The following is a 14378-nucleotide window of genomic DNA, read 5'->3' on the forward strand; positions in this document are numbered from 1 at the left end:
GCACTGACAGAGGGAGAGAGAGAGAGTGTGTTTCCTATAGAGCACTGACAGAGGGAGAGAGAGAGTGTGTTTCCTACAGAGCACTGACAGAGGGAGAGAGAGAGAGATTTACATAAACAAACAACTTGCAGAAATTGAGGAGTCACTAAATCAGAACTGTTTCTGGGAGAAGTGGAACAACTTAAACAAATCAAAACCAGAAGAATTGGCCATCCAAAATGGAACAATCTGGCAAACATACTTTGAAAATCTCTATGAAAAGCTCCCAAATACAAATCAATCAGACCAAAACACCATTTATGAAAAACTCAAAATTTTGGAATTGGCTATCAAAGACAACCAAAACCCCTTAGACTCCCCAATCACTGAGCAGGAGCTACTGGACAAACTCCAGGCCCTCAGACCACGCAAAGCCTGTGGCCATGATGGTGTCATAAATGAGATGCTGAGACACAGCAGCCCAAAGTTGCAACAAGCCCTGCTCAAACTCCTCAATCTCATCATGACAGCTGGATGTTTCCCCTAGGCCTGGAACCAAGGACTGATCACGCCCATCTATAAGAGTGGAGATAAACTCGATCCCAACAACTACCGGGGCATCTGTGTGAACAGTAACCTGGAGAAGGTATTCTGCAGTATCCTGAACACACGAATACTGGCCTTCCTTACTGAACACAATGTCCTGAGTAAAAGTCAGACTGGCTTCTTACCAGATCACCGCACATCTGATCACATTTACACCCTACACACACTGATAGACAAACACTTCCACCAAAAACACAAATGAAAGATTTTTGCCTGCTTTGTTAATTTTAAAAGTCTGGGGTCCCCTCACACACCAGGAGCACACCCAATGGGACAAACACCCCACAGAAACTCTGCACATGGAGATCTGTAGAAACATCCTCCGTGTGCAGAGAAAAACACCTAACAACGAGTACAGGGCCGAATTAGGCCAGTACCCACTATTGATAAACATACAGAAAAGAGTATTAAAGTATTGGCTACACCTAAAAAGCAGCGACCAAAATTCCTACCACCACAAAGCCCTGCTGAGCCAAGAGCTGAGCCCAAAACAGAGCCCCCTGAGCCAGCTGGTCCCGAGGCTCACTGACCTGAGCCACACCGACACCAACCAGCATCAGGACAGCACTGCTAGAGCACCACAACTCAGACTCAACCACATCACAGCACAGACCAAACAGCAATATCTCACACACTGGGACACACAAACACAAACACAACATGAACTGGAATGCTACAGAACCTTAAACAGACAATACACACTAGCTGAATATTTGATCAAAATAACAAGCAACAAAAAGAAACAGATCCTGATGAAGTACAGGCTCAGTGACCACAGCCTGGCCATAGAAACTGGGCGACACAGGCAGACCTGGCTGCCCAGAGAGGACAGGCTGTGCTCCCACTGCCAGCGGGGAGAAATAGAGACAGAGGTGCACTTCCTACTTCACTGTGACAGATACTCTGGGATTAGAGAAACATTCTTCCCGAAATTCAGAAATCTAATCCCAGAGTTCCCATACCTGCCAGAGTCACAACAGGTCCCAATCCTACTGGGAGAGGGAGGAGGGAACTCAGTTGATCTGGCAGCCCAGTATGTGATCTCCTGTCACAGCCTGAGGAACAGTGAGTCTGTCTCCCAATAATGCTCCAGCCGCCTATAGTTCATGTCAATATTTTATAATATGTCTTTGTTGTAAATGTCTGTAATTTGTCTGTAGATTTTATATTAATGTTATTTTTGTTGTTGTTTTGTTGTTTCATGTGAATTTCTTTGTTTTATTTGCTTTGGCAACACTGATTTTGCCCATCGGTCTGCTAATAAAGCACCTTGAATTTGTGTGTTTCCTACAGAGCACTGACAGAGGGAGAGAGAGAGTGTGTTTCCTACAGAGCACTGACAGAGGGAGAGAGAGAGTGTGTTTCCTACAGAGCACTGACAGAGGGAGAGAGAGAGAGTGTTTCCTACAGAGCACTGACAGAGGGAGAGAGAGAGAGTGTTTCCTACAGAGCACTGACAGAGGGAGAGAGAGAGAGTGTTTCCTACAGAGCACTGACAGAGGGAGAGAGAGAGTGTGTTTCCTACAGAGCACTGACAGAGGGAGAGAGAGAGAGTGTTTCCTACAGAGCACTGACAGAGGGAGAGAGAGAGAGTGTTTCCTACAGAGCACTGACAGAGGGAGAGAGAGAGTGTGTTTCCTACAGAGCACTGACAGAGGGAGAGAGAGAGAGTGTTTCCTACAGAGCACTGACAGAGGGAGAGAGAGTGTGTTTCCTACAGAGCACTGACAGAGGGAGAGAGAGAGTGTGTTTCCTACAGAGCACTGACAGAGGGAGAGAGAGAGTGTGTTTCCTACAGAGCACTGACAGAGGGAGAGAGAGTGTTTGCTACAGAGCACTAAGGATATGACACAGCAGTACTGTAATGGTTCTTGGGTTGAATGCATGATACAGGCTTTGCTGTCTGCTGCTACTGCAAAAGGCTGATACACAGAGCAAGAGCTGTGGAGGAAAGCTGGAAGTGGGAGGCAATCAGTGTAGAACAGGCAGTGCTCTTTCCACCTGTGGGAGCTGGGCTGGGCTGGACCGGGCCGTTGCTGTACCTTAACAACGTGTGCTGGTGCTGCTGTTCCCTGTGCTCCACCGTGCGGTACACCTCCTGCAGGCTGTCGTGATATTCCTGCGGGGAGGGACACAGGCCAGGCTGAGCCAAAGTGTACCACAGGCACAGCAAGTAAACAAAAGGGCATCAAAACAGATAATAAAAAAGCAGAATAACAAATTTAACGAATGTGGAGAACATGACTGTGCTGTATTCCTTCAGGATACACAGGAGTCTGTACACCAGCCTTGGTGCTCAAGACCTGGGAGAATTCTAGTTTGTCTCGTAAGAGATTCTACAGTCTGCAGACATTTGTGAGCAGCTCATGATGTGACCAGAGTCTTTTTCCTGTTAATAAATCATATGCAAGCTGAACTTCAGAGTGTGAGAAAGTGTTTTGTCGTAAGGCAGCCGACACGTCAGTAAAAATGTTTCGTGCAGAGAAAAAAAATCGAAAAGGGTTTCTTGGAACGTCGCCTGTAGCGCCTGTGCGCTCTCTTGTGGGCCTCCAGACTCACGACTCGAGACGGGGGATGGGGGGGAGACTGAGAAGGACACGCAGTTTGCTCACGCACACACGAGGCTGACTGCTCTGTGGCTGTAGAGCGCGGACCCAGCGGGAGAGAAGTCTGATCTGTTGAATACTACATGAGGCTCAGCCACCCAGCTGTGCTTCTCCGCTCTCCGCGATTCGTCGGAGAAGCTCACAGTCACTCGGCCTGTGCCAGCTCTCCGGGTTCAGTACGAGGAGGAGGAAATCGCAATGAAGTCTGCGGACCCTGGAACCTCCTACTGTGTCCAGTTATATCGGCACACAGCTGCAGACAGAGATACTGGCCCACACACCGGTAGCAGTACCATTCACTAATCTGCTCGGTGTAATAGCTAATGTTGTCGTTCAAATTCAAGTAACTATAAGTGATACATCTTCCAAGTTCAGTAACACTCGATCAATTCCCTGAAAGAGGCGCCAGTGAAATGTCTGAGATACTGGAGGCTGATGTTTAGTGGATATAGTTCTGCTGAAGTCTGTTCCACACTGCACCACTGCCTTGTTTCAGACACAGTCCCATCACTCAGTGCTGCATGTTCTCTGCAGCTCTGCGTGTACGTGATTGTGTGTGTGTGCGCGCCATACCTTCCACCCTCTCAGCACGTGTGTCAGCAGGCGGCGCTGGTGATGCCCGTCTGCCTCGGCCAGCCTCTCTGCCTTTTCTCTCCTGCGTTGCACAAACTGCAAAAACAAAAAGAGTCACAGCCCAGCCCAGCGGTCACCTCCACACCGAGCAGTGCAGTGAGGTCACAGCCCAGCCTAGCGGTCACCTCCACACCGAGCGGCGCAGTGAGGTCACAGCCCAGCCTAGCGGTCACCTCCACACCGAGCGGCGCAGTGAGGTCACAGCCCAGAGGTCACCTCCACTCTGAGCAGCGCAGTGAGGTCACAGCCCAGAGGTCACCTCCACACTGAGCAGCGCAGTGAGGTCACAGCCCAGAGGTCACCTCCACTCTGAGCAGCGCAGTGAGGTCACAGCCCAGAGGTCACCTCCACACTGAGCAGCGCAGTGAGGTCACAGCCCAGAAGTCACCTCCACACTGAGCAGCGCAGTGAGGTCACAGCCCAGAGGTCACCTCCACTCTGAGCAGCGCAGTGAGGTCACAGCCCAGAGGTCACCTCCACACTGAGCAGCGCAGTGAGGTCACAGCGCAGAGGTCACCTCCACACTGAGCAGCGCAGTGAGGTCACAGGCCAGAGGTCACCTCCACACTGAGCAGTGCAGTGAGGTCACAGCCCAGAAGTCACCTCCACACTGAGCAGCGCAGTGAGGTCACAGCCCAGAGGTCACCTCCACACTGAGCAGCGCAGTGAGGTCACAGCCCAGAAGTCACCTCCACACCGAGCGGCGCAGTGAGGTCACAGACCAGCCCAGCAGCCACCTCCACACCGAGCGGCGCAGTGAGGTCACAGACCAGCCCAGCAGCCACCTCCACACTGAGCAGCGCAGTGGGGTCACAGCCCAGAGGTCACCTCCACACTGAGCAGCGCAGTGAGGTCACAGCCCAGAAGTCACCTCCACACAGAGCCGCGCAGTGAGGTCACAGACCAGCCCAGCAGCCACCTCCACACTGGGCAGCGCAGAGTAGCCTTCCAGTCAGGGTTAAATTAGGGTTTCTATAAGTTGTTCTGCACCACACTGGCAGGCTAAGACACAATATCATGATGATGTCACCAAGACAAGCCTGCCCCCTGGTGTCTGCAATCAGTATAACTGATCCTGCCAGAGACATCCCACAGCAGAGTAAGCATGCACTGTGTGAGAAGATTCTACCAGGAGCTCCTCACCTGTCTCCAGTGGCCCCAGGCTCGTTTGACGCAGTGCCGGTACTCGTGTCTCACTGCCAGGACCTCACCTGCCCTCCTAAGCGAGAGATTAAAATATATTTTACACACAACATGAGCTTAGAACAGCGCGCAGTTCTCTTAGTTGCTCCCAGCACCCCCCTCTCTCACAGTGCTCTCAGGACAGCAGCGTTGCTCCTCCAGTCCCTCAGCGCTCGCAGCCCCAGCGTCCGGCGGTGGAGTCTGTCCGCAGCCTCCGCCCCGCGTCTCTCCTCCGCCCTCTCCGCGGCGCGCTGGCGCCACAGGGCCCACGCCCGGCCCAGCGCGGCCCTCTCCGCGTGCAGCACGGCCTGCCGGAGAGACGCGCCGCCATCAGCCTGAGGCACGAGCACGCAGGACGGCAGAGTTTTAGAAACGCTCTGGAAGAGCGACTGAGTTACCATCCTCCCGGACAGCCGCTCCTCCCTGCGCCGGCTCGTTCTGTCCCACCAGGTGTAGAAGACCCAGCCCTGCCTGCACTGCCTGCAGACACACAGGACACTGACCGTCAGCGCAGGCCCGGCGGCCAGCTAGAGGCATCAGCAATGAGACAATCAGGTATTTCTTTAGCAGCAGTGCCGCAGGCTCTCGTGCAGAGAAGTGCTGAGAAAGCAAACGCACACGAGCGATTCCCACGCTACTATTCCTCTGCTGCGGGCACTGCAGACCTGCACGTACGGGCTGCGCGCGAGAGTGCCCGTACCGCAGCTGGCTGGCGGCCAGGGCCCGGCGCTCCCGGCGCTCCCGCTGCTCTGCGGTGAACTCCTGCCAGGTGCGGAGACAGCGCGGCAGGGCCCTGCGGCTGAACAGCTGGTCCGCCCGGCGCTCCTGCTCCTGGGGGAAGACAGAACTGGACTTTCACTGCACCTCCTCCAGGCCCACATAACAGCCAGTACAGGTCCTGAGATTGTGGTGTGGCAACTGCAGTATTGCTGACCGCCAAGCCCTACAGCGGGTGGTGAAAACTGCCCAGTCCATCACTGGGGTTGCCCTCCCATCCGTCCAGGACATTTATGACAGCAGTTCTTGAGGAAAGCTCTAAGCATCATCAAAGACCCCACACACCCCAGCTACAGACTGTTTGTCCCTCTGCCATCTGGAAAACGGTCCCGGAGCATTCGGGCCCGGACTCGGAGACAGTGTTTACCCCCGCACTCTCAAACTATTGAACTCCCAGCCTCTCCCACCTACGATCTGAACCCTCACAGTGCCTTCTCTCTTTATCAAAAATCAAACACACATTGAAATGCTTCTATCTCACATGTCAAGAAGCTCACTCCCCATAATTTTCTATTCTTCATTTCATTCTGTTGATGTATGATTATACATAACATTTAACATAACATTACTTTATTAACCCTTTACAATTTCTTGCATTAGGAATTTGTCTTTTCGCAAACCCCAGCTTGCTCTCCATGAGACACACAGACACACAGACAGGGAGAGAAGCTGGGGGTCAGAGCGCAGGGTCTGCCATTGTACAGCGCCCCTGGAGCAGTTGGGGTTAAGGGCCTTGCTCAGGGACCCAACGGAGTAGGATTTCTCTGCTGGCTGCGGGATTTGAACCGGCAACCTCCCAGCCACAGGCGCAGATCCTGAGCCACAGAGCCACCGCTCCGCCCCAACAATACAATTGTATTGTTTTTTTTTTTTGTACTGCTTACCATCTGAGAGCTAGCTAAATAGCATTTCTTTATACCATATACCTGTATATCAGTATAATGACAAACTTAAACTTGAATTGTATAGTATCATACTCCAGCTCCAGCGAACCGGTACTCCACAGTGAATGAACACAGTCGTACTGCACAGTGGCCTCCAGCAGGGGAGCACAAACGTTGGGGGCTGTGAGCTGCGAAGATGCTCAGTGCTGCAGGGTGAGGCCTGTTGCCCTGCTCACCTGTCTGCATCTGCAAAGTCTCATGTACTCCTCCCAGCATCTAAGTGCCTTCTTCAGCAACCGGGTCCTGATCACAGAATTAAAAACACACGTTAATGAAGCCTGCGAATCCCAGCAGCATTCATGAAACTAGGGCTGCCACTAACAATGATTTCGAAAACAATCCGTCAACTATTTTTATCGATTAATCGATCAATCTAACAACTAATTTCTTCCAAGTAATGCAAGCAGGCACATGAATGTTTTCCATATTAAACTGCGATTTACATACATGCTTATTCATAGACATCGTGAGTACAGCTGCTAGATTATGTTTCTGAATCCGAGGGGGCTGGCTCGACTATGTATCTTGTTAAACAGGCATGAAGAGGCTAAATAATGTCTGTAAAGTATAAAATTATACCAACTGAAAGCACAGGGCAGGGGACAGCAGCTCATATCTCTTGAAGAGAAGACTGGTAGAACAAATATACTATACCTTTGGAGCCGCAATGCGTGAAATAATTATGTATATATGAAAAGTTAAACATTTCTGTAACAGTTAATTTTGGCACTGCAGACTCTGGTACAGGCTCGTGCTCCATTGCGAAGGCAATGTCTGCACAACAAGCAATCTTTTTTTCTTTAATTACCGCTGTTTGCGTTTGCCTTCATCACATTCAAACATTAAACATTATTTAGCCCTACCTTTTCAGTGCGACTTCTGTTTATCCTTTCTTTGCATTTTCTCTCAGCATTTGATTTCTTATTGCTTGACAATTTCTTGTCACACGTTAAATATAAATGGAGACGAGCAGGGCCGACTATAAACGCGAATAAATCATCTTTAAATTCTTGGCGTCCGTCGCCAATTTTTCTCTTTTTGGAAGGACACCAGCTAACTGTCTTAAACAGTAGGCTACAACAGAGGTGTAACATGCAAATTCTTAAACCAGCAAAAATCATCTGTTCTTCGCTATATTTAAAAATACATCTTCCCGAGTCAGCCTGATCATTTGTTGAATGTGATTTATTTAAAATTTAATCACCAGAGAAAACACTTCAAAATAACTTAATAAAGCTTTAATATGTTTATATAGGATTTTTTTGCTGCTCAATTTTGACAGACCACTAATTTGTATTTTTCTTTTGGACCCACCAGGTGACAGTTAAAGAGCCACAAGTTGTCGACCCCTGGCAAACAGTGGATATAAAAAGTCTACACACCCTTATTGAAATTGCAGGTTTTTGTGATGTAAAGCCAGAAATCAAAGCAAATCATGTCAGACAGTTTTCCATCTTTAATATGACCTTGCAACCAAAAAAAATTCAAGATAATGAATAGGAAAAATAATTTAAATAAAAAAACCTTGGTTGCATACAGTTAGTGTGCACACCCTTTTATAATGGGGGCTGTAGCTGTGTTCAGAATTAAGCAATCACATTCAAAATCATGCCCAAAGGTAAGCAGCATACACATGCCATCAATGAATGTGATTCTGATGAACCCCAAATAAAAATCAGCTGTTCCTGTAGGATTTCCTTGAAACTTTAGTGGTTGCATCCTTCTGGGATAGCCACGGTCCGCAAGGAGCTGACAAAACATCTACGGGATCTTATTGTTGAAAGGTACCGATCAGGAGAGGGGTATATAAGAATATCAAATTCTGTCGTAATAAGGCTAGTAAGTGCAGACTAGTCGATCGTATTTAGCTAGCCTATCTATCGATAAGGTCGAGGGACCTTCCTCAGCAGAATGTGGTGCAGCTGCTGCCATGATTAGCCTACTCAAAATCTGTACAGAGCATCGTAGCATCCCATTAACGGCGCACAATTTGGGGGAGGGGGGCAATTAGTCAATTAAGAAAATACGACTAGATTATTGTTTTTGTGTCGATTAGTCGATTACATCGATTAATCGCGGCAGCACTTCATAAAACCCCTGGATAATGGAGAATAGTGATCAAGAATGGAGAACCAGACCAGACTCCAGCGATCTGATCCACTGCAGCTTTCACTTAAGAAACTACACAGATGGACTGGAAAGTCCATATGTTCAACTTCACCTGGACATCTGCACAAACACAGTCTATATAGCAAAACAAACTCTCAATTTCTCCTGTGATACAAGAGCCCCTGTAAGTGCTGAACCCTAAAATGGGTCAAAGAGTGTACTGGGAGCCCGATGTCCAAAGTGGGCAAGTCGGGGCTTGGTCCACCAGTAAGTCTGTATGTGTGTGCCCCACCTGTAGTGTGCCAACGCCCGGAGCGTCAGAGGCAGCAGTCTCCTCTCCTCCTCTTCCTCGCAGCGCCAACGCCAGCGCCTCCAGAACCTGCGCGTCACCTGCGGAGCACAGACAGGCGACAGGTGAGCCCGACGCCAGCGCCCACCTGGGCACACCCACCACACATCTGCTGCGTGGGAGCACTGACCGTGGCGCTGCGGTGCTGTGCGGCCAAGTTCGTCATCACCCGGCGAAGGCAGCTGCGTGCGGCGTTCTCGGACAGCGCCCGCAGCCCAGCTCGCTGTGGGGGGCACAGGGAGGGGTATGGAGAGAGATGGGCAGCAGGGTAAACAGGTGTTTTGCACAATAAGTAGCGCAGACATGTCTCTTTGATTAAGAAGATATCAGCAGGGCAAATGTTCTATCCAGACTGGCACTCTTGTAGCTCTCAGGATGATGAGAATTATAATAATATTCTGCATTGTGGTGATCTTACCAGAAGTTGGCGCCTGTAGTGCTGTTCTGCGGTCCTGTGTCTCTCTGCCTCTTCAGCGCACAGAGCCACATCTTATCGCCAAGTCAAGGGACCGAACAACGCAGGAACAAGCAGCACACTCCTTAGCAAAGAGGGATTGCGGGGGCGTAAACACCGCCAGGTACCAGTCTGTATATAGACCACGGTGAGTGGACTGCCGAGCCCAGACACGACCCCTCACAGTGCCCGGAACTGGGCACAATTCTCCACAGCCCACCCTGCTCACTGCTCGCTGCTGTATGGCTACAGCTCTGTCAGCACAAGGTCTAAACCAGATGGCTGTTCTGGGCAGCGCATCATTCCTGCAAACATATATTCCATTGATTCCCCCTCAATGAGACCTGGGATCTAAACACAAGGAAACTTAAGAAAATGGATGGACGGAAAACATAAGAAACGGGAAGAGGCCACTCAGTCCAGCTAGCTCTTCTGGCAGCCAGTTGATCCAAATATGTCATACAGACGGATCTTCAAAGATCCAAAGAAGTCGGCTTACAGCAAAAGGGCTGAGTAGCCTGTTCCAGTCACCCACAACCCTTTGTGCAAAGGGCATCCTATCCTCTTTCTCGTCATTTCCACTGGGGGTTCCACTGGAGACCCTGAAGCAGCTCATAGGCTTGACTCTGTCAGCATCTTCCAGGATTTATAATACTGCTATGAAGCCTCAGTAGGGCTTATTTCTGACCCGGGAACAGTCGGATACAGCCTCTCCAGCGGGTCAGGGCTCTCCGGGCGATGCCACGCTGCGCCAGGCTGGCGACGCTCTCCTGCCGGTCTCTCTCGCTCCGTCGCCGCTGGCAGGCTTGCCGCCACTCGCACCAGCAGCTCCTGGCCACAGAGAGGCGCCAGGCCCGCACCGCCACACCTGCAACACAGGTCAGGCCGGGTCTGAGCACGCCTGCAGCCCACGCGCCCCTCCAAGACCTGCTGGTAACTACTTTCATGACAAATTAAGACCTGATCAGACAGCTTAAACTAGTCCAGTTAAAGCTTAATTGGCAAACATTACGGGTATTGTAGTAATTGAGAGAGACTATAACAGCTAGTGGGTTGTGAATCTGTGTGGATATTATTTCTGGAGTGTCTCTGCCTGTTGCGCTAACTCTAGCCAGACCCTGCCCTAAACGCAATCAGAAATATTCACCTGTGGCGCATTTCAAAACTATTCGACCTGTCAAAGATGCTGAGGCTGAGTGCCAGGTGTCTCACTCACCGCTGAGTTCCCTCTTGCCCCGGCGGTGCTGACAGTACGCAGCCCAGGCCTGCAGGGCGGCTGTCTGGAGCCGGTGGTGATAGTGCAGCAGCGCCCGGCTCTCTGTCGCCCTCTGCTGCACGGCCTGGAGGTACTGCTCTCTCCACTGCAGCCAAGCCTAGGACACACATTCGGACACATTCGGGCACATTAGGACACTTGTGTTTCCACGCGTCCTGTGCCTGGAAGGCTGGCGTGCCAGCGTTGCTCACCCGGATCTGCAGTGCCTGGGCCCAGTGCTGGAGAGCGCAGGCGTCCATCTCCCACTGACCCTGCCTCCGCCACATCTGGCACCGCCACTCCGCCCACGCGGCTCTGTGAAGCACACACACACACACACACACACACACACACACACACACACACACACACACACACAGATCGACTGGTCAGGCCTGAGCAGCGGCTCGCCTCACAGCGGGCAGAATCCCCCACCCGGAGACCAGGTCTGAACAAGACCTGCGGACCCCCGCACACACGAGCCGCGTTTCGCCACCTAGCTGTGCAGTACTCTGCCTCCCCAGAGCTGCTGCTGCTCGACAGAGCTAACCAGAAGCTCAACGGGCCATTCTCAGCTTTATCGGCCGACGGTTCAAAAGAAACTCCCGGTTCAGAAGTACAGCAGACAGAACCCGCTCAGTCCTGGACAGAGCTGGCAGTTTTGGCGGCGGAACAGCGGCCCAGCAGGCCTTGCAGCTGCCCTGGGAACCGCGCCCTCCCGACCCGCCCCCCCCAGCTCACCGCAGCGCCGTGTGGTCCCTGAGCCCCTGCGCCCGGGCCTGCATGCCGTGCTTGATCCGGCGCAGCGTCACGTACACCTGCCAGCTCTCCCAGGCCCCGCGCAGGCGCCGCCCGCCGTCTGGACAGCAGGGGGGGGAGAGAGAGAGGCGGGTCAACATCGCCGACACGACAGCAGGCAGCGCCGCGCACATCCACAACACAGCCCCCACTGCAATACACTGCTGCTGTTATTGTTACCATGCCGGGCGGCTTTCTCAAACTGCCTCTTCTCTGCTCTCCGCAGAAGCAGGTACTGCTGCCAGCCTCTGAACACCAGGCTGTACAGGTTCAACCTGGAAGACATCAGACAGAAAACATGTCCATCAGTCAATCCATGAACTCATGCTTCATAAGATCACTCCGATGGCAAGCACCGGCGTCACAACGCCACGGGTCACGAGCAGGGGGAGCTGCTGGGCACCTCCGTCCGCTGCTCCGGGACCAAGCGGCTCACCTGTAGTGACAGTCCGCTCGCACGGAGAGCGCCCACTCCCTCCTCGCCACCCACCACTCCTCCCTCCAGCCGGCGAACGCCCTCTGCACCACGCCGCGGCTGTGCCGGGCCCTGCAGGGGACAGACACAGCAAGCAGAGGGAGGAAGTCAGAGCCCACCGAGCGAAGCGCAGGCTTGGCTTGGGCCCTGCGAGCCGAGGGGGGGGCGCGGGAGTCTGCCGGACGTGCCCTCCTGGCGGGGCACCTGACTCCCGTCGAACGTGCTCTTGAACAGATTTTACTGAGGATGCAAAGAGCAGCCCGTGCAGGCAAGCACACTGCAAGCAGACTGTATCGGCAGACGAAGCCCACGGTGGCTCAGACTGCAGAGCTCTGGGGGCGCTGTATAATACTGTACCCCTGGGGACACTGGGAGAGCTGGGGGCGCTGGGGTACCAATCCCGGAGCTCCCCCGGGGACAGAGGGATGGGCACATGCGCCACACTGCATTGCCCGCTCCTCTGACAGGGAGGGAATTGAGATCAAACACAAAGGTGCAGGAGAAGGAGAAAATGAACCCCCACTCACTTGCCAAGAGCTCACCCACCTCCGGCCAGCCTGGTGGGACAGAAATCCCGGGAGGCAAACAAAGAAAACAAACAAAACAAAATCACGCTGTTGCTCTGCCAGTGCAACTCCTCTAGTGCAACAGTCAGTGCCGGATTTCCCTTTAGCCTCTGCAGGCACAGTGCAGAGGGCCTACAAAATCTTTAGGGCCTACGAAGGAGGGAAACACCAGTGACTCACGAAAAACGAGCTGAAACAACACGCTTGCGATCGACTCTAGGAGCTCCAAATCAATAATCCTACACTCTCTAGCGGCTGTTCTAGAAACTCGATCCATCAACCAGGTGGTTTAGCATGAGAATAGTTCAAACTGCATCATGGCCATCGATGGATTTCAGTTGGTGTTTACCCCTCTATTTGCACATTTCGGCGTGAAAGTGCCCAGGGCCTACGAGCACCAGAATCCGTCCAGTCACACAATGCATCTGGGTCCTCACTCCTGCTCAGAGGCCGGGCTGAGCCCAACAGCCCAGGCACTGCTGGTTCTTGGCCCGCTGAGAGCAGGATGGGGCTCGAGCCAGCCAGGGCATCACCCCATGTGGAGCAGGAGCACCAGTGACTGGCCTCATCCTGGTGATTCCAAAGAGAATCGGAACCAAAATAATAATAATAATTGCTCACACTTATATAGCGCTTTACAGGTAATGGGGATCCCCTCCACCACCACCAATGTGCAGCCCCACCTGGATGATGTGACGGCAGCCATAGTGCGCCAGTACACTCACCACACACCAGCTCTCAGTGGGGAGGAGAGCAGAGTGATGAAGCCAGTTCAGAGATAGGGATTATTAGGAGCCCATGATTGATAAGGGCCAATGGGAAATTTGACCAGGACGCCGGGGTTACACCCCTACTCTTTTCGAGAAACGCCCTGGGATTTTTAATGACCACAGAGAGTCACGACCTTGGTTTTATGTCTCATCTGAAGGACGGCGCCTGTTTACAGTATAGTATCCCCGTCACTATACTGGGGCATTAGGACCCACATGGACCGCAGGGTGAGCGCCCCCTGCTGGCCTCACTAACACCTCTTCCAGCAGCAACCTTAGTTTTTCCCAGGAGGTCTCCCATCCAGGTACTGGCTAGATTAAAACCTGCTGAGCTTTATTGGGCTGCCAGTTGTGAGCTGCAGAGTAATATGGCTGCTGGACAGTTACATAGCTACCGATTCCTAATAGTGGAGAAAAGGCATGATGCTGTATATTCTTGTGGAGGGTGGGGTGCAGTCCCACCCTGTGCGCTCAGCGTGTGTGGGCTCCCGGGGGAGTGAGAACTGTACCTGGCTCTCGAGGGCCGGACTCGGCCGAACGTCCTGGAGATCCACAGGTACAGGAACTTCCTTGCGAGATGTCTGTGAGACAGGAGACAGGAGGCATCAACAGTCCGGATCAGGGCTGCTTCTGAGTCTTAACACACGCAGTCTTAACCCGAGACGCAGCTCTGGAGGAGTGAGTTCACATACATTATGAACAGCAGGTCTGTCTTGAGCACAGAAAGGCTCAGAGGAAGGATATGACTATTTAGGGGTGTAACCCCAGCGTCCTGGCCATATTTCCTATTGGCCCTTATCAATCATGGCCTCCTAATAATCCCCATCTCTGAACTGGCTTCATCACTCTGCTCTCCTCCCCACTGAGAGCTGGTG

General features: G+C 52.3%; 1 protein-coding gene across 5 annotated transcripts in view; it reads right to left on the bottom strand.

The window, feature by feature from the left end:
• sfi1 (SFI1 centrin binding protein) overlaps nucleotides 1-14378 on the bottom strand; it is a 41861-nt gene that overhangs the window by 23045 nt on the left and 4438 nt on the right. For all 5 annotated transcript variants that reach the window (XM_088617875.1, XM_088617877.1, XM_088617876.1 and 2 more), the window contains 17 exons: nucleotides 14013-14084; nucleotides 12129-12239; nucleotides 11873-11967; nucleotides 11636-11753; nucleotides 11107-11209; nucleotides 10856-11012; nucleotides 10346-10507; nucleotides 9604-9674; nucleotides 9316-9408; nucleotides 9129-9226; nucleotides 6904-6970; nucleotides 5707-5837; nucleotides 5405-5486; nucleotides 5136-5314; nucleotides 4968-5043; nucleotides 3765-3860; nucleotides 2628-2704 (listed from right to left, as the gene is read on the bottom strand). In XM_088617875.1, coding sequence (XP_088474001.1) covers nucleotides 2628-2704; nucleotides 3765-3860; nucleotides 4968-5043; nucleotides 5136-5314; nucleotides 5405-5486; nucleotides 5707-5837; nucleotides 6904-6970; nucleotides 9129-9226; nucleotides 9316-9408; nucleotides 9604-9674; nucleotides 10346-10507; nucleotides 10856-11012; nucleotides 11107-11209; nucleotides 11636-11753; nucleotides 11873-11967; nucleotides 12129-12239; nucleotides 14013-14084 — 1788 coding nt within the window. The remainder of the gene's footprint in view (nucleotides 1-2627; nucleotides 2705-3764; nucleotides 3861-4967; nucleotides 5044-5135; nucleotides 5315-5404; nucleotides 5487-5706; nucleotides 5838-6903; nucleotides 6971-9128; nucleotides 9227-9315; nucleotides 9409-9603; nucleotides 9675-10345; nucleotides 10508-10855; nucleotides 11013-11106; nucleotides 11210-11635; nucleotides 11754-11872; nucleotides 11968-12128; nucleotides 12240-14012; nucleotides 14085-14378) is intronic.

Source organism: Lepisosteus platostomus, chromosome 24, assembly GCF_059453375.1.
Source record: "Lepisosteus platostomus isolate fLepPlt1 chromosome 24, fLepPlt1.hap1, whole genome shotgun sequence".
Classification (NCBI taxonomy): Eukaryota; Metazoa; Chordata; class Actinopteri; order Semionotiformes; family Lepisosteidae; genus Lepisosteus; species Lepisosteus platostomus.